The sequence below is a fragment of the Astatotilapia calliptera genome, chromosome 22 (assembly GCF_900246225.1).
Source record: "Astatotilapia calliptera chromosome 22, fAstCal1.2, whole genome shotgun sequence".
Taxonomy (NCBI): Eukaryota; Metazoa; Chordata; class Actinopteri; order Cichliformes; family Cichlidae; genus Astatotilapia; species Astatotilapia calliptera.
The window spans coordinates 16,401,675-16,426,974 of record NC_039322.1 but is presented as its reverse complement, the minus strand read 5'-3'; the positions used below and the strand labels follow the sequence as shown (position 1 = coordinate 16,426,974).

General features: G+C 40.1%; 2 protein-coding genes across 2 annotated transcripts; both read right to left on the bottom strand.

Moving 5' to 3' along the window:
• Nucleotides 1-175: 175 nt before the first annotated feature.
• On the bottom strand, nt 176-13,936 carry grinaa (glutamate receptor, ionotropic, N-methyl D-aspartate-associated protein 1a (glutamate binding)). The gene is made up of 7 exons (XM_026156471.1): nt 13,707-13,936; nt 4,830-5,168; nt 4,498-4,616; nt 4,186-4,386; nt 3,663-3,791; nt 3,259-3,402; nt 176-1,944 (listed from the first exon to the last, which is right to left on the bottom strand). Exons 2-7 carry the CDS (start codon nt 5,131-5,133, stop codon nt 1,795-1,797), a joined length of 1,047 nt encoding a protein of 348 aa, XP_026012256.1. The 5' UTR covers nt 5,134-5,168; nt 13,707-13,936; the 3' UTR covers nt 176-1,794.
• A 1,200-nt stretch (nt 13,937-15,136) lies between these two features.
• Nucleotides 15,137-23,811, bottom strand: mapk15 (mitogen-activated protein kinase 15). The gene is made up of 15 exons (XM_026157233.1): nt 23,479-23,811; nt 23,214-23,365; nt 21,565-21,663; nt 20,897-20,926; nt 20,311-20,401; nt 19,771-19,901; nt 19,239-19,402; nt 18,988-19,127; nt 18,841-18,898; nt 18,302-18,439; nt 17,987-18,092; nt 16,290-16,617; nt 15,981-16,111; nt 15,712-15,864; nt 15,137-15,510 (listed from the first exon to the last, which is right to left on the bottom strand). The coding sequence occupies exons 2-15, from the start codon at nt 23,310-23,312 to the stop codon at nt 15,316-15,318; spliced, it is 1,863 nt and encodes a 620-aa protein (XP_026013018.1). The 5' UTR covers nt 23,313-23,365; nt 23,479-23,811; the 3' UTR covers nt 15,137-15,315.
• Nucleotides 23,812-25,300: the final 1,489 nt, after the last annotated feature.

Genomic DNA, 25,300 nt, shown 5'->3' with positions numbered 1-25,300 from the left:
TTCCTCCCTTTAGTGGCAGAACCAGTCTTCCACAGAGCCAACCTACTGCACTGGCTGTGCTTTGTTTTTTTATTTAAAACAGAAGTGTTATTAATAAGGCCCAGAATTTTGTATTTCCTTTACGTGATCATTTTATCACAACTGAAACACAAAAATCAACACACAGAGCTCAAACTTGTTAATCACTGTATCCATTTTAATGAAAAGCCAAACAGCTGTGTAGGGGGGTTTAGTTCAAGTTTGATTTGATGCAAATATACAATGCGAACAGACCTACAAAGCCCAAAACTTACTTTACCTATACACACCACTAAGGAGCTCTATATACAGACATGTTAGTTGAATACAAACACAGGAATTTTAAAAATAGTCTAATTGGGGTTCAATACACCAATGTGTCCCCAAAACAAGAACAGCTGTACTGTGTACATTTTTCACACATGCAGACGAGGAAAGGGTCATGCAAGGGGTGAAAAAAATCAAAACAAGTTAGAGAATAAAAATATTGTTTCATTCAACTTCAATGTCATTGCATGTATTTTGGCTTCCAGTGCGTTAAGATTTATTCTGTGAGTTTCACTTTAAAAAAAACAAAAACAAAAAAAAAACCTGCAGTCAGTAAGTAATGGTTTCAAAATGCTATTGTGTGATGACGTTACAGTCTCCAAGTTTCCTCTAAACCTTGCACCAAATTCAAAGAAACCCCAGTATCTACCACAAGTTCAAAGTTTCATGTCTTTAAAGCCCAGTACCTGTCTACATTAGTTTTTAAACATGGACAAAAACTGCAAAACCAAAAATAATATTAGTTATGACAAAGAAACCCATACAAAGAGTAATTTTTAATTCACATTAATGACCCCCCCCCCCCAAAAAAAGGAGTAAATTAAAGAAACGGGAAAATTAAGAGAACATTTCAGGTTTTAGAACAACAAAAAAGAAAAATCCTCATTTTGAAAAGATATTCTGTAATAATACAATAATTTATGTTCATTTATGTTACACATCCAACAACAAGCTTCATTCTTATGCCATTCAAAACATTTACCATTTTCAAAACAGCTTTTACTCGTTGCTGGACACATCCATATAAATTACTCCAGCACATCTTTCAGAGGTAGGGGGGATACTGGCATCATATACAGTAAAACACATCAACTATTTACAGCTGTGACAAGCAAGCTAGAGGCATTCCTCTTATAGCTGTAGATAACCATACCACGTCTTTAGTTGTGTTTCCAGTTTGCCATGCAGAGTTACTTTACACCAGCAGGCTGAAAGGGAGAGACAAAGTTTGTGAAAACAGACAGTCGAAGGAAGATGGCATTCCTAACACTAACTTCTCTTTAGGCAAAGCTGGTTTCATCTGTGTGTCGGCATAATCATTCCTGCTCTTTTTCTATTCAACTTCTGCAGCAGAGCCTGCATGTTTAATTCTGCCATACGAGAAGTCGAGGTGTAGGTATAGACATAGCCTTCTGTGTTAATAGAAGCAGAGGACAGTTAGAGCAAGCACAATGGTCAAAGGTGAGGACAGATGATTATGCTCTGTCATTAATTGCAATATTTTTATTCCACTAAATAAATAGTGCCCCTCTCAGCTGACTGTCAAGACCAGCTGCATCATCTCCTCAGCACCTACTACCTCTTAAAAATAGAACTCTGTGTGATGGGAGAGGAAACAAAAGGGGATCAAATAAAGTAATGAAGTCAACGAGAAGGGGCATTTTAGCAACATTTCAAAATAAAGGGAGGCGTTCCCCATCTCCCAGCTGTTCTCCTCTAGGTGCTGCCTCACTCGCGGGAGCGTCCCACGATTGCCAGGATGTAGAGGAAAATGTTGATGATGTCAGTGTAGAGGTTAAGTGCGGCAAAAATGTATTCCTCTGGACTCAGGGCCAGCTTCTTGTTTCCCAGGAGAAGCTGAGTATCAACAGCCAAAAACTGCACAGACAAAAGATGGAATTAGTACACTTTGTATACCATACACTGATAAGGCATTGCATTGTGACCATCTGCCTAATATTATATTGAACCCCTTTGTGTGGTGATATCTGGCACCAAGATGTTAGCAACAGATCCTGTGAGGTGGGGCCTCACATCCCACACATGCTTGATTGGATTGAGATCTGGGCAATTTGGAAGTCAAGTCAAACTCGTTGTTGTTCTCCTCAAACTTTTGCTAAACCATTTTTGTTTTGTGGAAGGGTACATTATTGTGCCAAAAGAGGCCCCCACCATCAGGGAATACCGTTTCCATGAAAGGGTGTCAATGGTCTGCAACATTGCAGAGGAAGGTGTTATGTATCAAAGTAACATCCACATCGATGGCAGGACCCAAGGGTTCTCAGCAGAACATTGCCCAAGGCATCACATCGCCTCCACCTGCCAGGTAAGTAGCGCACATGCACCCGGCCATCCACACGAGGTCAAAGAAAACACGATTCATCAGACCAGGGCCGTTCTGATGCATGTGCGCCCTGACTGATCAGTGGCTATGCAGCCCTATATGCAACAAACTGCGATGCTCTGTGTATTCTGACACCTTTCTGTCAGAACCAGCATCAACTTTTTCAGCTGTTTGAGTTACAGTAGCTCGTCTGTGGGATCGAACCACACGAGCCAAGCTTTGTTCCACATGTACAACAATGACCCTGTCACTGGATCAACACAGTTTCTTCATTGGACTGTTTTTAATACAGTGACCACTGTGGACCGGGAACACGTCACAAGAGCTGCAGCTTTGGAGATGCTGTGAAACAGCAGTCTAGCCATCACAATTTGTTCCTTGTCAAACTTGGTCAGATCCTTACAATTGCTGATTTTTCCTGCTTTTAATGCATCAACTTTGAAGAGATTAACATTCCCTTGTTCCCTAATATATCCCACCCAATAACAGGTGCCATGATGAAGAGTTAGTTGGTGTTACTCATTTCGCCTGTCTATGGTCATTATGTTATGCCTCAGTGTATGCTGCCTTAAACTGCCATTTGCACACTGAACATGATAATGTAAGGTATATCGTTTTGCTTTAGTTAATACTGTCATGTATATTTAAAAGTGACCTCAGTTTTGTAAAAGTTTACTTTGTAACCCTTGCAAGCCAAATATTTCTCACCATTTAGCAGGGCACTGTCAAGAAATGCAAAAAGCTGACAGATAAACCACTTGGATGCGTAACAATCCTTCAAACTCATAAGTATTTGTTTTTCTTTTTTTTTTTGTACATAGAAGGCGAGATATATGTGCGGCACTTACGCAAGTGAAGAGTAGCGCTCCCAGTGAGGCATAGACGATGTGCAGGATCTTGTGGCGGATGAAGATGCACAGGATGGAGAAGAGCAACAGCACGATCAGACACACGAACAGCACGCCCCGACAGGAAGTAAAGTCATACTTGCTCTGTGAAAGAAAAAGAAAATAGAACAGAAGAAAATTAAAAGCAAGACGTTTAAAAAATGGGAGACACGGCACTCTACGGTTAAAGAAATGTAATTCTGAAGGAGCTTTTATACACAGTCTGAGTATTTGCTTGTTATTGACTGGGTAAAACACCACAGTGCGAACAAAAACAAACAAATGATCTCTTAAGAGAATGATGTTTGGATGCTTTTATGGACACTCAAACGCATTTACAGAAGCAGCTGTCTGCGCGTGCTGACCTGTAGCGAGAAGAGGACGACGGTGAAACAGACCACCGCGGTGATGCCCACAGCCATGATGACGCTGTCTGTGTCATAGAAGCTAGCGATCATACCCACCATGTAGGAGAGACTCAACGTCAGGATGGACTGTACGAAAGAAAACAGACAAATTACTTATAAAACTGTTTACAAAGAAACATTCAGCTTTGTGTGTGAGATAGGTCACCTCTTATTATTACTATAAAAGCAATCTTAACAGGACAACCTTGTGTGATTTCCATCTGGCCTGTTTTGATGTTTAATTCATCTAGATTAATTTGATGTGAGATGTCCAGTTTTGGCAGTATCAGCTATATGATGGCACTTACTTAATGGGTCTTAAAAATACATTTGAAAAGCTCAGCAGCAAGCAGTCCATTTCCAGAAATCAAGGCCTGCAGCTAGCCAAAAATACAGCTGCAGAATGGAATGTATACATAGCATTCCTTTCACAACTGTCTAAGCTGTTAAAGGAGTGGAAGGAGTTTGGAAAAGTTCTCACCAGAGCAACCAAATTCCAGGGGTGCTTGCGGCGGAAGTCACCACAGCAGCTGAGGACAATCAAAGACACGAAGAAGACTGCGTAGGACACGTAGTACGTCCACGTATTCTTACGCACAAATAACTTGGCTTCATCGACAAAGGTGAAGACAGCAACGAAGGAGAAAGTGATCAGCAGCTGCACAGTGAGAACCATGAAGACCTGGAAATAAGGAGGAATTAAATTACTTTGATTAGGGATCTTGTTTTGGTTGGATTGTGTGTTCACGTCAGTTATGTTCTATATTCATCTGGTAGAAACAGAGGAACCTACTTTTCTGATGAAGGCTTGTCGGATGTTCTTGTCCTCGAATCCGGAGTTGGTGAACTCATCGTTGTCGTAATAAGATGGAGGCCCGTCACCATGATAACCAGGGCTACCTACAGGTGGTGCTACGAAAACATTAGAGCATGATAATTTGGGATTAAAAAGGGAAGAACACATGATGTTTTAGCACATTTTGACTGTCATGTGTCATTTTGTTAGCAAAGTACGAGAAGAGTGAATATTTAGATCTGTGGACTTTTTGACTCTTATTGCTCATTAAGAGCTCTTTACACAGACACACTATTAGTTTTCTAATGATCTTTAGTATAACCACTCACCCATGGGGTCTCCAGGAAAGCCTGGCTGTGCAGGTCCTTGCTGATATGGCCCCTGAGGGTACGGTCCCTGTGGATAGGGCATCTGAGGGTAGGGACCGGGAGCGAAGCCTGGGCCTGCCTGGGGAAAGCCAGGCTGTCCGTATCCGGGCTGCCCATATCCGGCTGCAGGTGGGTAGGGCCCCCCTGGGGCTTGGCTGTAGTTTGGGGGGGGTACACCGAACCCTAGCTGAGGGGGTCCATAGACATCATTATGAAGTGGGTTGGTCTCACCCATTATGGGGTACCTACTCTTGTCCTGGGACATGATGTAGAGAAAAGCTCACTCTGCTTCAACAATCTCTGAAAAGCAGAAAAGCAAAAATATAATGTAGCTACTTACAAATATGTACAGAATAAAAGCACATAATATAACACCAACATCTCAGCCAAACTGGCAAAGACACAAACACCGCATCTGCTTGATTAAAAGGAGAGAGGCGAGTAAACAAATTCAACAAAGGCAAAGGCAAAGGCACTAGGCAGACCAACAGGATGTTCAAGTTTTGTTTCACAAGCAAAAAGTCAGCTATTTTATCATTACCCGGAGCAAGAGCAGGCCTAGAATTAGTGTTAGCTTGCATCATTGAGGCAGCTGAATGTCTGCCTCTGGGTGCCATCACATGAAGATCTAGTTCTTGAGACAGTTACATCAGTGGTAAATACTACAAACATACTGTTTTATGTTGTTGTAACTAGGGCTGGGCTATATCATACCGTTCACAGTAATACCGGTGTAATGTTGGGCAACGATAAGAAAATGAAATATCGCGATAGAATATGGGTAAAACGCGCATGCGCAGTGCCTTTGTTTACATGCGCACATGGCGGCGACGCAGAATGAGAAGAGCGAAAGTGGATTGTTGAATGAAACGGATGAACGAGAACTGGTTTGTAAAAATGCTGCAACTTCAGTGGTGTGAAACTGGTTTGGCTTTCATCCGTCAGATACACAACAAAGCACTATTTTTGGTAGAGCATGCTAGCGGGCCGTCGTTATTACTGTGTTTTTTGGAAAATACGGCACACTTAAAATCAATTCTTTGATTTTTCTGAAAATCGACAGTGCCCCTTATAATCCCGTGTGCCTTATGTATGAATTCTGGTTGTGTTTACTGACCTCGAAACGACTTTATGTGGTACACGGCGCTCGAAAATCTGTCAAATGTTTCAGTACGACTTTGCTAAGCTACGAAGCCGCACCGCTTGATGGATTGTCGGAGCTTTACAGCTATCGTAGGCAGGAGCCTCGCGGAGTGATACGTACTGTGCTTCAACATAATATTACCGTATTGTGTGTGTATAACCTCTTTTTAAGTTTTGTGGATATTATACATGGTTATGCTGAGGATATGTCGGCCAATTTCCACTGGAAATGCCTTTTGGTTAAACTGTCAGCGAGGAATTTGCATTTGCACTTAATTTTTTATATAACTTTAATGCACTTAAAAAGCTGCTTGTTTAATTGAAAATACATTGATGTTTTTTGTTTTTTTTGCACTAATAAAGTTGAGGAGTTGTAAAGTATTTTGTCTAGTGTCAATTATATCATCAGTTATATCGTTATCGCAAATTTTCAAATGTATATCGTGATAAATATTTTTGGTCATATCGCCCAGCTCTAGTTGTAACTGTGAAAGAGGCACTCACAGCTTCACAGGTGTGTAGCTGGTCTCTAAGTGAGCTGGGTGTGGTCCAACCACTAAGTACACAAGGGTGTTTGAAGCAGGTGTTGCACACTCAGTAACCTCATGTCTATAGGGTGAACTTCTTTTTCTTTCAGCTGTACATTTGTTTGAATTTAATGTTTCAGTCTGTTTAAATCTACTCTTTGCCTCTGTCAGAACACTTTGTAAATCATAAAGGTAAATAAAATCACAGTATTAAAAGCCAGGCTAAGTTTATATATAGGTGTGGTGACAAGCACATGTCTTCTGTTAAGGCTGTTTGTGCCACTGAAGCAGAGCAGAGGTGGAAGAGACCAAAGGGTACGACCTCAGACTGTGGTATTTCAGTGTGAACCACTGTAGTGCAGTATGAGTTAATGTCAGGAAAAAAATGGCCAAAGGTTACTGTCTGAACACTAGACAAGACACTTGCAAGACACTCCTCTGTGAAGAAAGATAAGGGGAGGAGTGTCTGATAGTCCTAAGTATACAGAAGTACAAACCAACATAGAGGAACAAAAACAGGAATATGTCACAATGTTACACAAGTTGGTGGCAAAGACCGCAGACCCTAGAAAGACAATTTGACAATACACATATTTAGCCAGATAATGACAGTACACTAACATTGTTTGAGTAGCCCCACTACTACTCTTAAAGGGATAGTGTATTATTGTTACCAAGACATCTGAAGTAGGTAAAATAAAGGAGTTTTTATTTTATTTTCTTTACACAAACAACAGATGAATCTTTGCTACTACAGATGTATGAGGTTTTGTCAATAAATCCGATCTGAGCGAAAACTTTCAGAAGAATGACCGGTTACCCTGATATCTACTTAAAGCTGTCATGGACGTGAGAGGAAAAAGGAAAAGAAACTACAGTACAAACATTGCTCACACACTGGTGCTGAAAGTGTTTCCATGGATGCAGGCGCCGCCTTGGTAACTGTATGTATTATTAATCTGCTTCAGGAGGCAACCTGACATATTGGCCATTACTGCAGTGACCCTCCTCCCACCTGGGCTCCCCGCACAACTTGGGTCAACAGGTTTATATCCTGTAATCTGTAATCTATAATGCTAACAAGGCATCTAAAAGCACAGAGCTCCACAACAGAAAACAAAATTACTCCGCAGAGAGGTGCACAAGGCAAGCAGTCGCCATCTTCCAAATGTGCTGTGCAGGTTTCATAATAAGGCCTGAAGTCCCCAGAGGAGAACTTGCTCAAAGGGCAGGGAGCCAAAAAGCCACTGAGTCAATTGCTGACTTCAAAAGAACACCTGGGGTGCTATTCATTATGTTAACGTTTGCCTCATGTCCTCTCCTTAAATTGGGAAAACGTTCTCTCTTCCCCATAATAAATTACTTTCTAATCTGTTAATTTGACCTTAAGCAAACAAGGAGAGTGGAGGCTTCTAGAGGAGATTAGAGAGAGGAAACCTTTTTTTAAATCAAGTGCATGACATTTAAATGCCACTGCTTAGAAATGAATATTTCTTCCATCATTGGATCTTATCCTTGCATCACTTAAACCATTTTACACATCCAATCAATGAGAATCAAGATGAGATATCCTCCACATTTGCCTTCGGCCACACATGTAGTAAACAGCAGGAGATAGCCAGCTTCAGATACAATGTCCTTTTCTGGAAATACTGCATCGGGTTTATTTTTAGGGTGACACTGTGGTTGTGTATACAAGAGAAGAAAATCACCCTCTGTTAGGACTATAGCTCTATTCTTACAAAGCTACAACTGGGTTATGGAGGACCAGGAGTCATACACATTGACATAAATCTTTTCATGAATGAATGGATATCTAAATTGTGCAATAAAATATTAATTAGTAAATTAAGTAGCAAATTAACTGTTAATGTATTCTATTTATTTAGACATTCAAGTAATGCATTATTTGAATATTTAATGGACAATAAAAAGAGTATTTATAAATACATTTTTCAAACTACTAATCCATTAATAAATAGTTCAAATACAAAAGGGATTTACAAAAAAGTCAGTAAAAACATTTTCAGGTTCAAAAAAATAAAAAATTAAATAGTATTTTCAAAATCTTTTAACGTAAATGGATTTAAAAAAATCAAATTAGGAATACAGTTTTTCCAATTCTATTTCTTTTCCTGGGAGCTATTGGACTAGTTTCTCCACTTAGCATTTCCATGGCTCTTTTTCTCCTTTTGAAAGTCAGAAAAAAAAAACAAAACCATGTGGTGTGATGTAAGAAGCTCTTCAATAGGATGTGACCTCCTGGATGTTTAAATCAATGAATTTTACTCTGATAGCTTTGCACGGCTAAGGCATTTTTTAGAAGTGTTTAACATCAGCATAAGCATGCACAGACTGTGAAAATATTACATCCCAGCAGTAGTAGCTAGCTGACATTTTTTAATAAACTAATGTGCTTGTCACAAGAAGCTTAGAGCAGCAAAAACTGTTAGAACCAGGAAGGAGCCCTGTTACAATTCTACACAGAATTACAGCAATGACTGAAACCTACAACCTTAAAAATGAATAAAAAGCTGTCTCTAAACACTCATCAGTTCAGATGTTTTTACACTACTTTCTGACACTTAAGAGTTAAAAGAATTGAAATAATGATACAAGTCAGTCCAAGTAAGTCACTGAAAATAGATGATATGTACAGTTTTAGTTGTTACATGATGGCTGTTCAGGCCCACTTTTCAACTTTTAGTTTCACTTTTCAGTCAGCATACTACTGGCACGTAGAAGGTTGGGCTATGTGCTGCTACTTTATTGAAGGACTGCACACAGGCACTTCTGCGTGGGTTTCATATTCTTCACTGCTTACAGCCAAATATAAATGCATACAAAAATGCACAATGAGAAGCAATGGTGGAGCAGACTGCAGGTTACCTTTATAATAATAGAGAAGCCTGTGGTGTTTAGACTACACCTACTACGTGTACAAAACTGTAAACAGTACAAATACACTGAGTACTGAAAAAAAATACAGAGGTGGATGGAAGTATCCATTCATTTCCAGATCAATCTAGTAAAAGTTGTTTACTCTTTCCCCTTCCTCTCTTTTCAGGGCACACCGAATTAATGGTGAGTGTTATGCAACACTGCTCCATTTCACTCTGGCAAATGCATCCGGACTCCAGTGTGCATCCTCATGATCCCTATCTGTCCATCAGTAGGACAGTGCAGTGAGACACTGCAGACAAACAAGCTGGCAGTGCTTCACAGTGACAGTCTGCATTAAGATCATAACAGATTACAATCATTATCTGAGGAGTCAAATCCCTCCCCGAACAACAATGGTTGCATAAGAGGGATGCAGTATACACCCAGTAGCATATTTTTGTTAGATTTCTTGAAGAATCCAATATGTGGTCAATGTTAGCTTACATAAAAAGATTACCCTCCCCTTGTATAGACAGAAATATTAGTCAATTAAAGTAGCCCTGGTGAAACTATAACCAAAGAGGCCTTAACTAATTACGTGAGTCACCCAAAGCATGTGATATCCACCCCGTCCAATGTTTACAAAAAGTGTGAGTGTGCAACTCACGGACACTTCATGTACACTTTTCAAAGCTATACACATCACCATTTTATCAGTTACTGATTTTAACTAATCTGGGTTTTTTTGGTTTTTGTTTAAAAGGGAGCTTGTTAGGCTTTGAAGTCCATCATTAAAGAGAACATTAAAAACTGAAAACATGAGAGAAAATTTTGAACTTCACAAAAAAAGCAGCTTCAAAGTCCTCGTAGCTGACTGCTCACTTGCTTGTCTTGAGTAAAGCTAAAACTTCAGGATCTTTTTCTATTAATTTGTAACAGCTTAATGTAAATGATTATCTATATAAAACTTCGGTAAAACTTATCTTTCCCAGTTGCATAAATTCAAAAAACATCAGCTGTTTTTATATTCATGTTACATTTAACAGCCGTGACTTCGCACTGTGTTTTTGATTCTGAATTTATCTGCACTGCTCTGTTTGTGGCTATGTAGAATGGATTACCTCCTATAATCCAAAGTAACAACACAGAGTTCAAAAAACACGACAATATTGTCAGAAATACACATTAACCCTCAAGTTCAAAAGTTCAATTCAGCAACCAGTAACCACAACAGTTTCACTTCACCGTCTGGGAAAGAGGTTGGTATAGTCACAGTTGGGGTTTTTTTTAGAGTGAGTTTGAGGCATGGTTTGTACAGCTTTACAAGCATTACGTGAGAGATTTCAAATCCTCTTAGGACAGACGCTCCATCGCCGTGGATAAAGACAGTGCTGCTATCCCTGGCTTCTGCTGATAGCTATCGCTAGTGGAATTAGGTTGAACGGAGGAACTCAGTGGGCTAGACAGAGAGCCAAGTTAACACAATTAGGCTACCACAATACATCGACAAACCCACATTCAAAACATCACGTACATGCCTGAGCCACACAAGAAGACAAAGTGACAAAACAGGAACAGCTGCACAAAACAGTGGGGCCAGTATGGAGGTGAAATATCTGGCACTGCAACAACTTCAAATGAGAAGTGCTACACTTGAAAGTCCAACATATTTAAAAACAAAGCATACAACACTACAATAAAACTGTTCAACACTTCCTAAAATCAGAAAACCCAAAAGCTTTTCAGTTAAAGTTTGAGTTAGTTTTCAACTCAAAGATGTAACTGGCTGAGCAGGAACCCTTTGCTTTTCTTTTAGTCGCTGTAGCATGACTAAGTGATATCATCAAAATAAATGCTGTTTCACAGTCACATGGTGTTCATGTAACTCTGCTGCAAGCCTGTTTTGCAACATAAAAAGACCCCACGTGCTTTAAAACCACTACAGAGACGGCTGTGCTTTAAACCAAACCCCTCAGCTGACACTGTTCATGTCCTATTAACGAACAGCTAACTGGACCACTTGGCTGAGAGAAGCCTACACTGAGTTGCTTCCTACCAGCCAGCCAGGGCAGCAGTATGATACTGTCATCGTGACATACCATGTCAGCAGCAGCTTTGACTTTGTCAAGCCTGCAGACACCTTGCCTTGTGGCAGATGGATACACTTTAGGTAGGTAGGTTAGCACAAAATAGCAACAGACTGCCACCACTGTGGCATAAAAAAAAAATCTACTCAGTTTCTTCTGAAAGTAGAAAAATTACATCATTATAATGATATTTATTTTGTTCTCATAGTTCTATATTAAGAGTTACATATTTCAGCCGTTTTTCTCATTTGACGTAATACGCTCTCATTGCCGTGTGAAAGTTAATATTGTAACAACATAATAATGAGATACTGAATTTTTAAGCTCACAAAATTAATGTAACTTAGACAATAGAGTGCTGTAGCAAAACTGCAACTACAAGAAAGCTATTTATTACTAGCTCAGAGTTAAAAATCAAATATTCACTCTCTGCGGGGTTGCCAGTTTCAGGAGGTGGTGCTGGCAAGAGAGATGAACTGTTAGTTGTGTGGCCAAATCTTATGCATCTCCAAATGTTTAATGCAACTCCTCTACAATATTTCATCATCATCAGTAAAACACTACAGCCATATAGAATTCAGTAATCAAGGTATAAGATAGATAAGACAGATAAGATAGATCTTTATTGTCACTGTTAGCAGAACAATGAAACGCAGTTTGGCATCTCTCCATTTGTGGCTGTAAGTTTTTACATTCAACATTCAAGCAAGTTAACTTACTAAGCAAGTTAACCTACAACTGTACAATATTTTTCTCCACATATCACAGGATCATGGTTTTGTCTTTCTCTGTACTTTATCAATACCCCTGTCAAATGAAGAATTGACAACTAAAACTGTCAATAATTTATTTGGAGGTTTGTAATTACAAAAACAACCGAAGATGTCGCTTCTTTACCAAACTGGGTATATTTTAAAGGTGTGTGAATTATTCATGGAGGTTAGAAACAGGACATGAGTAATATAACACAGTCATAGTTTCACAGTTTTAGAGCACATATCTCAAAGTCTAGGCCAAATCTAGCCGCCCATATCAGGATAACATAGTTTTTATTGTAGCCTCTCCTTTTTTCACATTGTATTTTTCATGCTCAGCCCTCTGAAATATTTTGTTCAACACCTGTTACATATATGTGCAAGAACAGTGGTTTACACATTCACATAACGAGCAAAAGAGCCTTGGTTCGTGTAAGGCGACTCTAGGATACAGCAGTATATCCCCACGGTTTAAGCTGGAGGGAGCCAGGAGTCAGAGTTTCTTTCTTCCAAAAAACATAAACAAAAAAACCCACCTTAATATTTGTCAAGGTGTGCACAACCAGTAAATACTAAACGCATAATTTTGTATATATATAACTATGATGACACAGAAAGATAGCGATTTCATGCGACTCAGTCCGGATTCTACCTTCTGAATCCTCGTGATTAAATAATAAAGCCACTGCTATGAATACTGCGATATCTGCTCAGTCACACACTGAGAAACACCACAAATACTCATAAATACGACGCAAACTCACTGATAAAAACACCGAAATGTCAGAAAGACTAAACTCAAACAGAAATCCGGACTAAAAGTGGAGCAACGCGACATGTTTAGATGAGGTGAGCGACTCTAAACCTAAAACGAAAGCATCCATCGAGCGGTCTCTTTTTCTTTTTTTTTTTTTTAATGCTGCACCTGTATTTAGGCGCATCCCCTGCAGGCCTCACCAGCGCTGATAAATGCGACACTGCTACCATCTACTACATGGCATTCACGAATGTTACGCCCAAGCTGCCGAGACCACCATTAATGTCGGAGCGTGGATAAACTACGAGCGTGTGGGCCACAGACACCCGACAGCACCGAGCTAGCCTCGCCATGATGAATCCAATCTGGGTTAGCTACGTTTTTCGGACGCTGACCACACGCCTCGCCCCCAAGCTGAGGACACCGAGAGCTCCTTTTAAAGCCAAATTGCAGTTACACAGACCTTTTGGTATCTGGGTACAAAATGATTAACTAATAATCCTAAATAACAGCATGTGTTTTTGGAATTTACTGCTTTCTATTCCTCTGACAGTTGGCGATAGGCAAGATGCTGACGATTGCTAACAAAAAAGAAAAAGGCGCTCATCATCCATACGTGTTTAATAAAGGGGAAAAATTACTAATAAAACACAAAATACTCATTAAAAAACATTACAGCTTTTTACCTGAGGTAAGTTTACTCCGAAGTAACTCCCGAATTGTACTCTCGCCGTCTCCTCCTCCTCCTCTGTGCTCGCGCTGGGTTCTGGACAACGGCCCCTGACGTTTTCGACACAGCGTGGTCACGTGTTGTGTGGGAATCACCAGTCATTACAGAAAACCGACACAAATGACTTCACAAACTGCCACATGACATGCTTTCCCCTCCCATAACATCATCGGGATAAAGACAAAACAGAGCCGCTCAATTAAATATGCAAACAAAATGCTTCTGTGGAAAGATCCAGATTAATCTGGAAATTACTGCAGGACTCATGCTGGTCTTAAGTCACGTGGTTTATTATCGGTCGCGTTTACGGGTTTTTCTCTTCACCTGCTTTTACTTTGTCATTTTCAGATAGAAATGTATAAAAACAAACACAGTTTCAAGATTAACTGCTTTGTAAGTTTGGCTTGTGCTCCCTTTGGGCTTTTTAATTAAGTGAAAAGAGCAAGGTTTTCCGACAGCGATTCACTGATAACTACATTATGTTTAATTTTGTCATTAATTTCAGTATCTGATGTAGTCTGAACCGTTAACATACAGCAGGACGAGTCCATGCTTTCATATTTATGTCAAATTCTGATCCTACAGTTTGAATGTTGGGGCAGAAATTGAGACTCATCAGACCAGGCAACATTTTTCCACTCTTCTGTTGTCCAATGTTGGTGAGCCTATGTGAACTGTAGCTTCAGTTTCTAAGGACCTTGGAAAGAAAAGCGACTGGACTTCTTAGGTTTCTTGAAGATATTTCGCAGTCAGTTTTAGAAACAAAACTGTGGGAGGAGAAGAAATGTGTAAAAAACAATGTTTACTTTGTTTTTTCTTTACATGGCTGTTCTTTTACAGAGACACTGAGAGTCTGAGTTCTTCCACCTGAAATTGTTCATAGACATTTAAGTGATTCAGTGTTAAACATTATAAAATTCTGTACACATCAGAACAACAAGTAGAATTCTTGCTGGTATGTTCACAAATGAAAAATAATCACTTATTAGATATAATGAATTCACCAAACCATCTATTTGCATATTTTACATGTATCTGCAAGTATTCTGCACCCAAACCACTGGTTCAATGTTCCTAATGTAGTATTAAAACATTAAGCCTCTAGACCAGAGTCAACATGAGACACCAGGGCTTATTTTAAACCGACAGACGCTCCTGAGACAAATGCTCAAACTTACTATTTAGCATATGCACTTTAATACAGAGCCTCTCTACAGACAGACAGGCTAATCCAGCCTTCTAAGAAAAGGTTTCCAAGTTTTTTTTAAAAAAAATACACACATTTACATATATTCATACATTGGTATTAACGCCTAGAATTGATATATATATATATATATATATATATATATATATATATATATATATATATATATATGAGTCACAGACAGTGAATAAATTCATGTATCCATGGGTAAAATCTAAATGTAACATAAGAGATGTTTGTTTGATCTGCCTTTCAGAATCGTTTCTAGTCCTAGTCTGAAGGAGATCAAAGCAAACTTTGTTGTGTGTTTAAACACATGTGGCACCGGACCCCTATGTAACTGCAGGTATGACAGCAGTCACGGGTTGCAAGGGCGGCCCCGAAGAAGACTGTCCAGTCCAGTCTTGTTGATGGTGCCATAGGCCTGCGAATAGCTGCCTAGTTTGGCTCGTGGGTCGCCAGCTGCTGCCACGTTACAGTTAGTCTGAAACACTTTCTTGCTGAACCGCGGTGGTGGCCGGGCCTCATGCACCTGAGTGGTGGAGCGCTGGTTCTGCATGAGAAGAAGAAAAAATTAAACCTGGTCAGACACACGTGACAGTGACCAAGTTTCTTTTCTTGCCCCTAAAGCCACCAAGTTTCAAAATAATCGCCATCTATTAAATCCTCAAAAATGTTTTAAAAGTCACTTCATTTTTTTTAAAATTGCATCTGTTCTTTCATATAATATTTTACATGGATGTAGTGGACTGACCAGACGTGCTGATGTGATGTAAAGCCCAGAAGACAAGGATGTCTCATCTTTGCGTACTAACGGGTTATTCTGGGTGTGGTTTAGGGACGAGGAAAAGGAATGGTTATGGGCCACGGGGGCTGAGCGACCACGCTGCAGAATCTGGTCCATCGACTAGCAGAAGTAGGGTGAGGAGACAGAGAAAAGTACAAATGGTAAGTACAAAAAGAAACAAGGCTTACATCACTAAAGGAAAACAAAGCTGAAGTGGACTGAGGTCTGACGCTTACTACACCAGCGCTGGTGCCCTCTGTTGGTGATGCAACTGCATTACTGTAGCTGCTCTGTCCCACTGGTTTCCTGCTGGCTGTAGTGGATTGGTAGGAATGAGGAGGACCACCTGGACTCCGAACAAAGACATCTGAATGAAGAAAACAAGAGTTTGAGGCAGTATAAACACAGCTGTTGTACTGTGCTCATTAAATACCTGACTTTCTGATGGCTTAATAATTATGCTTTTCAGGAATTTTCAAACCCCACCATTTTTTAAACAAAAAGACAGGTTTCATATTTTACACCAAAAAAATAAACTCTCATACTTGGGGCATGTGTGATGGGGTTATATGTAAGTTTTCCTATGCCAGGGCCAGCTAGAGGGCTCGTCTTCTCTGCTGCAGGTGGGGTGGATGCATTCACCGCCTCAGTTTTGCCAACTCCTGTACATGGAGGCGCATGGGTCGTCTCGTCAGTTTTTTCAGGTTTTGGTTTTCTTTCATCATCACCATCTCTGATGCTGTTTGCAGCCACTTGGCTCTTCACTCCTTTATCACACTTCACACTGGGCTTCTCACTGCTGCTGACACAGCTTCCTTCCTTTGGCTGGATCAACCTCAACATCCCTTGGTTAGTTCTCCTCTCCAGTATCATCTGCAGGTTAAAAAAAGATACAGACTCTAGCATTTTTAACTAGTTTGATTAACTTCCAGTTGTCTCATTTGTATAGAAAATTCAGAGACCATGAATGTTCAAGCATGATCACACAGGTATTGTTTTAAAGCTACCTTGTGTGTCCAATGAAGCACTGAAAAGCCACCTTTTGTTTTTAAACTGTGGAACAGTCTGCCTTTTGTTATCAAATGATGACTTCTTGAAAGAGATAAGCACAGTGAACCCAATTCAACGCATTCTTTATAATGACCAGCAGAGACCGGAACATTGGAATAATTGTATAATTGCAGTAGATGTATTGAATTATACTGAAACTGAAGTAAAGCCAGATGTTTCAGAAGTTGCCTTGGAATCTTTCGGTTTTCAAAATCTCTTCAGCATTAAAGTAATGCAGTGAAAACAAATATGGATTAAAACAGCTCTTGTATTGCTGCCACAGTGTAACTCAGGTTAATGCAGTAACCTGAACCTGACCATCACAGAGGTTGAGGCAGCACTCCTTTGAAAGTGTTTTTCTGTGACACGTTCAAAACTGTCAAAAGTCTGTTTATTAAAGTGAGCAGATTCGAGCTTTGAGAGCAGAGTTACCCCTGAGAGCATGAACCTGCTGCATTGCTCACACACCAGAAACTCTCCTGTGTGTGAAGGCTTCGTTGTGCTGTTGAATTTACATGTGAGTAAATTCATCTTGCAAGTGGCAATGAACACCTCCGCTCGCGAAAGTAAATTATTTCCTCCTGATTACATTTTTTTTACTGCAGGCAGCTTTTGACATAAATATAATTCCATAGTTGTGTCTTAAGGCCTAACCATGAATAAGATCTCCAAATTCAATGTGCCACAAAGTCCTCTGTACATTTCATCAGCTGCATTTGTTTACATGCAGCAATGTTAATATGTATCATGCCTGCTTTATAAATAAATATAATACAACTCATGATCCGACTGAAAATGCTCAGCTTGAGGATTTCGCTTGGGACTAAATTCACTAATTGTGTGATGGCACAGTAACTATGTCCATCTTTTATATACAGTCTATGTCTTAATATTTAGAAAAGCAAGCTGAAAGCCCTAAATTCTTAATTTGGAACAACGTTACAGCACATTCTTATGCTGTGAGGGATTTCATTTGTTCTTGACTCATTTTTTGAAATGTATTTCTAAATTTTGAAACTGTATTGTTTTCTTACATTTGCTTCTTTCGGTCTTGCTATGTGAAGCAGGCAGAGTTGCATGTTTGTGTGAAGGGTCCTACAGCCTACAGAGCTTTTTCAGTAGTTTTTTGTAGTATACCTCAAAGTAATCTGATGTACTCAGTACTCAAACTCAGTTATAAGTCACACTGTACCTCATATAGTTTGTTGCGGTATTGAACCACAGATAGCTGGATGTCATCATCCACTGGCAGCACTACGTCGTAGTTCAGTGTTGGCTCTTTGGCTGGATTGTGAAATCTTCAGAAATGGATAGCACACTTATAAACATATGACAGCACACATGAACATATAATGACAGTAAAATCATAAAAACCATTTACAGATTACAGATTTACCACAAGGGGAATAACACACAAATCTATTCAATCTGACCAACTGAGCAACAAGAAAACAGAATAAAATTTGACCACAGCTCCTAATCCAGGGGCCAGTCTGATCCTTAATACCTGGCTAAGTATGGGTGTTGGAGGGCTTGCTCTGCAGTTAGCCGCTTGTCTGGGTTGAAAACCAAGAAACCCTTCAACAGGTCGAGAGCATCGGGAGGCACAGAAGGCTGAAGAAGATCCTCCAAAGGCACCTGTGGTCTGGTGAAGGATGAACAGATGAAGAAGAATAATTAACAGGGGTTTATTATAGTGATCTGTCTTTCAATTTCTGTGGCCTATTTCACCTGCTGTTGCTCAGTTTACTGTTCTGCTGCATCAGTACTTCTGCTCCTTAAGTATTTAATCAGCCTTGCTTCCACTTGTAAGCTCTAATTCTAGTTTTTATGCTGAAGTGGAGGAAATTTGTTAACCTAGCTCTGTGTTAAGAGTGACAAGGTCAGCTGAGGCCACGCATTAACTGTACACACTGTGTACTCACATAAAAATAAAGGGCAAAAAACGCGGGGTTAGTATTTAAGATTACCAGATTCAAACAGACATTTGATGAATAATTTTATGATTTTCACAACATAAATTGCAAACATAAAATATTGTCTTACTTTAGTAACATTCTCTGTATGACAGAGGATCCATATTCTGACTTGATTGCGAGAATATCTGAAAATTAAGGCATATTTAATCAATCCAAAGTAAAAGTAAAATGTCAAGCAGTTAAATACATTTAATCTGGACTTTTGTGAAGCCACCTTCTGGGCTGGGATGTGGAATGGCACTCATGATCTTCTCTATTTGGTTGATGGTGGATGTCCCAGGGAACAGGGCTTTTCCCAGCAGCATCTCTCCCAGGATACAGCCGAGACTCCACATGTCCACGCCTTTAGTGTACCTTTGGAAAATACGCTGATTATTCAGAAGCACCGCCTAAATTTAACGTTTAGACTCATTTCTGTCAGTGAAAAACAAGCGTTAGCAGCAGACGCTCAACACAGTCGGGTACCTTGTGGATCCCAGCAGGATCTCGGGAGCTCGATACCACCGTGTGGCCACGTACTCCGTCAGTGTAGGATTCCCACTGTCCTCTTGGATCTGGTTGAGCGATCTGGCCAAGCCGAAGTCACACAGCTTGACAACACAGTCAGAGTCCAAGAGCACATTGGACGGCTGTGGGAAACAGACAAGAAAAAACATTCTTACCAAAGAGAATTTTCTCAGGTTTCCAGTGCTTGCTTAAAAGATGAAAATGTGAATATGAATGTTCAGTGAGCAGAAAATGTGGGATGAAAAACTATTTTGTGATGCCAAGGACCATTTTGTGAGGTCAACTCAGCAGAGTTTACTGCACAAACCTGCATAGGATAAGGAAATGCCACAGTTTTACACAGGCCACAAAGAAAAAATAATTAGAACATTAACATGTGACAAGAGCAAAAGTGCACTGTACATGCATGATACAGGCATTCATTTGGGATTTTTCTAATCCAAATAAGAGCATGCTTCTCACATTCTCACATCTGTTCCATCTGCTGTACCTTTTGGTCCCGGTGGATAACATTTCCTGAATGCAGGTATTTCGTGGCTTTGAGGAGCTGGTACATCACGTAACGTTTATGGATGTCTTTCAGTAGGGTGCCTTTCTTTATCACTGCATGCAGGTCAGTATCTGGTACAAAAGCAGAAACAGGAAAAAACCTGTTATGGGTGTTTATGTAATGATCCAATTCTAAATAATCATTAGTTATAAAGATAACCATCTACGGTGTTGTTGAACATACAAATCCTCTATGAAATCACACACGCTAATTTTAATGCAACGGCATGGCTGAAATCAAATGAAATGTAAGCAGTGGGAGTCTGCACTGTAATGCTGCAGTACTGTCAAGGATTAGACTGCATAGACAGGGAGGGCAGTCTGTGGACTCAGCAGTAAGACAGCACAGCCGGCCAAGAGAAGCAGAAGCCCACACACACACACACCTTTTCAGTGCCAGGTTAAGCTACTAAGAGCCCCCGGGGCCTTCCTCATGCTGCTGTGTTACAAGTTCAGATGATGAGCTGGGCTTTACACTCACCCATATATTCAAAGATGAGGTAAATGTCTTTATCGTTCTGTGCTCTGATGACATTTAGAAGCTTAACGATGTTGGGGTGGCCTCCAAACTCCTGCACACAAAAAGAAAAGGTAAACATGCTTACTCTCAAACACAAAACTCACACTCTGGCTACTGTTTGACCAGTAATAACTGGCAATGGTTTTGTGACAAGGTTGTGCAAACAGCAGGGGAAGGTCACATGAAGGTAGGTCAGCAGATAAGGAGGGAAACATTTATGTGATTTATAAAAACAACATGGAAAAACACATTCCCTGTTTACTTATTTTGATATTTCAAAAAGAATTCACAAGGATTCTTAAGAATATTATATATATGCAACAGTTTTGTGGAGTACTAACAGACTGAACATGTCACTGGTCGAGTTGTAGAATATTATTAAATTCAACTAAAGGTAATTTACATGTAGAGAGATCCAGTACAGTCGGTGAGACTGAGACTGACATTATCGTTGTTTCAGTCTTCATAAATGGAACTAAAAGACATGACAGTGATTTGGAAAAGTGTTAAGATTATTTGACAGGAACATAATAAATACTTTGGTTACCTGGAGGAACATGATTTCTCTGAACGTTCGCTGTAAAAAGAAAAAAGAAGACACTGAGGTCATGATCAGGAAATATGCAGCTGTAAATCAGGTGCACACAAGCCACCTGTCCTATGCAAACACTTACTAAACTTGTCTTTAAACAGATAAAGGAGGAAATTAATACCATGTAATACCCAGGATGAGATACAAGCAAAATGTAAGAAGTGGCATGACAATCGTGAAGCAAGTAGAGCTGCTTCTACTTTTGCTTTAACAATTTATTCAAATGATTGCTTTTCAGTCAAAATGAAGTGGACATTTGAAAGACTGCAAGCAGGAAATGCTTAATTTCAAGTACTTAAAAAGAAAATTATGGAAAAATAAGAAGCCGCTTTTAGGCCCAAGGGGTCATGCTGACAGAGTTCTTTCATTTGTTACAGCAGCATTTTTTTTATTGTGTCCTGAAAACGAGATTATTGAAATTCCACTTCTTTTTCTTATATTAACATATCTCGGGGATTAAATGTGTAGCTACACTTCTTACACGCACAAAAAGGGGAGTCTCACTGTTTAGGCCACTCAGGATCAAAGTGAGCTGTATCTGGCCCATGGTGTAAAATGAACTTGACATCCCTGCTTTAGAACAACAGCATTGTTCCACTTACTGCAGATCACATGGTACACACCTGGGCATCTGTCCTGTTTCTGAAGGCATCAAAGATCTTTTTCACAGCCACAATCTCGCCAGTCTGTCTGTCAACTGCTTTCCAGACAATGCCGTAGGCCTGAGGCAAACACAAAACGCAAGTAACACGTCACCAGGATGCTTCTTGTACCTACAGGATTGGGCTTATATCCTGTGCAAGATTTTAACTATAAAAATCAAAATATGAGAATACTGGCATCTGAGTTCAGTTAGGACCACTGTAAGTCAAAATGATAACTTATTCCTGCAGATTTAAGTAACTATAAATTATTCCCATCTGCACTGTGGACTTGCTCTCCCCACAGCTCCATGTGCATACATGGAAAATAAAAGACGGAAAGAGCATCAGCAAGAACCCAGCAAAGAAGAAAGATTCTGAGTGGATGTGGTTTGGAAAGCAGTTTGCAGATGTGCAGCTATAGTGGGCAGGGTAATGCAGCTTTACTGCCCTTATGAGTCTTACCAGTAGGATACAGCGAACTAACCCTGCCTGACATCATACATTTAAGTAGTTCTTCTACCAGCAGCTAATCCTATATTCATTAATAATTTTGATTTTTGCATGTATTTAAAACCAGCTAATATGCTGTTTATGTAGAGTCACAAACTGTGTATTATTCCTGCTGGACTAATCTTCACTCCATCAAGAATACAAATCCACTATATGCACCATGTAAAAAAAACTCTTGATCTCTATATTGAATAAAACATGGATGACATGAGCTCTTTGACTTCAGTGATAGCAGGGTGTGAGCAGCGTAGTGAAGCCAAGCATAACAGAGGCAGCAGTGAGGCAGGAGATTATAATACACTCTAATGATACGTGGAGGAAAGAGCACTGGGGATGTGTTTTCTTTTTTCTTCTTCTTCTTCTTCTTTTTTTAATCAAACAGCTGCAGAAAAACAGACCTATATAATACACTGACATTTTTTAAACCTGGTATTTGAAGCTATATTTAAAATAAAATAAAATACATCCACATTATGATTTTTGAATGCATCTGAAGTTATCTGATCAGAGCTGTTCAGCATCACAGTGCAGGTGTAGGATGCTGCCTAGGTGCAACAGGTTGAACAGCTGTGGGTAACATGAGTCAAAGCCACCCTCAGCATGTCCAGCCAGTTATGTGGTTTCTACGTGGCAGCTATCAGCTGGCTATTTAGAAGCAGAGCAACAACTTGATAATCTCCTGGGGCAAACGGTGGAAAGAAACCGGGCTGTTTTTAGAACTGTGGAAACTACTGGAGACAAAGAAAAACAAAAACAAAAGGGATCTGGACTCTAAAGAGAACAAGTGTCCTCACACACCAGCTGATCTGCAAAGAAAGAGTTTATTTTCTTGCTGCCAAAGTAAATAAACCTCTTGCTTAAAACACTGGTATCCACTGAGAACTGTAAGTCTGGAGAATTTCAGGAATTTAAAGGCTTAAGTGCAGAGGAAACTTTAACTGAATTACTGCACATGAAGGCAGAAGAGTTAGAGACTGCAAAAGAAAAAGAAGACTGCAGTGAAACTGTTTTTTTTTCCGGTTTGCTCAAACAGCAACTTGGAGTTTCGTTAGTAACTGTACAGCCTGAGCAAACAAGTTCATTTCCACTAAATTAAAAAGAGAGAAAAAGTTGCTCACCCCTTTTCCAAGTCTCTTCTTGATGTCATACTTCAGAGAAATGTGCTCTTCCACATCGGAGATGTTTGCTGATTCATATTTTTTGCTCATTTTTTCCATTCACTTCGTGCTCGTGCTCATTCAGTAATCATCACCAGGCTCTTTGATCACTCCTGGAAGAGATCAGGAGACTCTGAAAGCTGGCAGTCTGGTGGCGATGGCCGAATGAATCAGGAGTGCATCGTGCAATATTTCCATAACAATCAATAATTGGAAAGAATCTTACGTTAACAGGCGGATCTCTCTGCAGTGCAGGATCTTGGATCTCACCTGGCAACCCTCATGCGACCATATGAGTCATACCCCGCGTCACTTATCAGTCGAGAGGCGGAACAGTTTTTACCTCCATTTAGCGCCTGAAAATTACACCTGATTCAGCCTGTGCTGTGCAGTATCTCTTGTTATTTATCAAGGTGAGCTCCCACTGCTCTCTGCCTCTACTCTCAAAGGTCCTGCAGGAAACACACGGGCCAGTTTTGTCTTTATTTGTTGTCCTGACAACGAATACGCTACTGCTCGCAGGTCTTAAAGTGACCGCCGCACATGCGCCGCCCGCATCGCTGCTGTAAATGTGCTGTGAGATAATCAAATTGTGCAATAGATTACCAATTACCAAAACCAATAGCGATACTTTTAACGGCAGCTTATGTAGGGGAGAACGGGGCCTCACAATTTATGAGATGACTGAGTCATTTATTGCCATTGAGTTCCCCGACCAGGCCGATGCGGTGAAAGAGCTGAACCACCAGACACTGTAAAAGCATGGTTCTCACTTTGCAGGATGATTAGTTAACACAACAAAGCACACCTTTAGGCTTTTCATGTATTTTGACCTTAAATGTGTCTTTCTCTAAGGCACTTTGGTTCCACTTCTGTTTTTTAAATGTGCAGGTGACCCTGAATCCACCCTCATTATGATGGAATCAGGCATCACCAACGTGTTTATATACCACTCTTCATTTAATTCTGGGTTATTATTCATCTCTGGCTCTGCATGTCTTTGCCTGTCTCCCGCCCCTCACCCCCAACCCGTGACGGTAGATCGTTGCCCTTCCCTTAGCCTGGTTCTGCCACAAGGTTCTTCTTGATGGAAGGGAGTTTTTCCTTCCCATTGTTGCTAAAGAGCTTGCTCATCGGGGTCGTATATTATTGGAGCTTTATATTAAGCACCTTGAGGCAACCGTTGTTGTGATTTGGTGCAATATAAATAACATTTAATTGAAAAAAAAAAAAAAAACATCAGCAGAACCCTGCACAGAATATAACAGATTAAATGAGAGACAGGATGTGGAGAGGAGTTTGCAGATGTGCATCTACAGTGGCAGGCTAAAATAGCAACTTAAATAGCACTGCCTATATTATTCTCACCTGTTGGATACAGAGAAGCTGATCTGCAGTTGAGCCTGACTTCATGGCCTGTCTGAACTACACTGCCTGGCTGCCTACCCCTCCCTGAGTCTTGTTCTGTCAGAGGTTTCTTCGTGTTAAAAGGGAGTTTTTCCTTGGTGACAAGGACAGTATACTGGTCATTTAGATCTGAAATGACCAGCGGTAGCTGTAGCAATCACTCATTTCTATGCTGCCACCCTTTATAGTTAGGACCTGGAGCTCCTAAACAGCTGATAATTCTGGAACACAAATTGGACAAAGATTCTCACATCATGGAGGTGGAGCAGGAGTTCCAGGCTTTTCTGTCTGACCACAATACCACTGTGGTCCTCACAAACAAGGCCAGACTTCAAAAAGAGACGGGCAGCTCCAGCTCTCCACAGTTAGGTAGAGTGCATTAGACTCTACTGCCACCTGTGGTCTTTACCAAGTGGCGTTTCGTTGCAACTGATGTTGACTTGTTTGAATTTTCTATTTATTTATTTATTTATTTATTTATTTATTGTTTAGATTAAACGTCCTTGAAATTTTTTCATGATCAAAACAAAGTCAGACCACATTAGTTTTGATATTTTTGCACAATAGAGTTCTATTCCTGCACAAATTGGATTCGAGCATTTAAGGTATTCATGAAAATATGTATACACACACACACACAC

Excerpts from the sequence above, each read along its gene's own strand:
- grinaa (XM_026156471.1), bottom strand. The coding sequence starts at position 5,133 with ATGTCCCAGGACAAGAGTAGGTACCCCATAATGGGTGAGACCAACCCA. Across the intron at positions 3,792-4,185 it reads CCTGGAATTTGGTTGCTCTG|TCCATCCTGACGTTGAGTCT; the intron begins GTGAGAACTTTT and ends TCTTTCGTACAG. Across the intron at positions 3,403-3,662 it reads TCGTCCTCTTCTCGCTACAG|AGCAAGTATGACTTTACTTC; the intron begins GTCAGCACGCGC and ends TTTCTTTCACAG.
- mapk15 (XM_026157233.1), bottom strand. The coding sequence starts at position 23,312 with ATGGAAAAAATGAGCAAAAAATATGAATCAGCAAACATCTCCGATGTG. Across the intron at positions 19,403-19,770 it reads TTATCCACCGGGACCAAAAG|CCGTCCAATGTGCTCTTGGA; the intron begins GTACAGCAGATG and ends TGTTTCCCACAG. Across the intron at positions 16,618-17,986 it reads ACCGCAACAAACTATATGAG|ATGATACTGGAGAGGAGAAC; the intron begins GTACAGTGTGAC and ends TTTAACCTGCAG.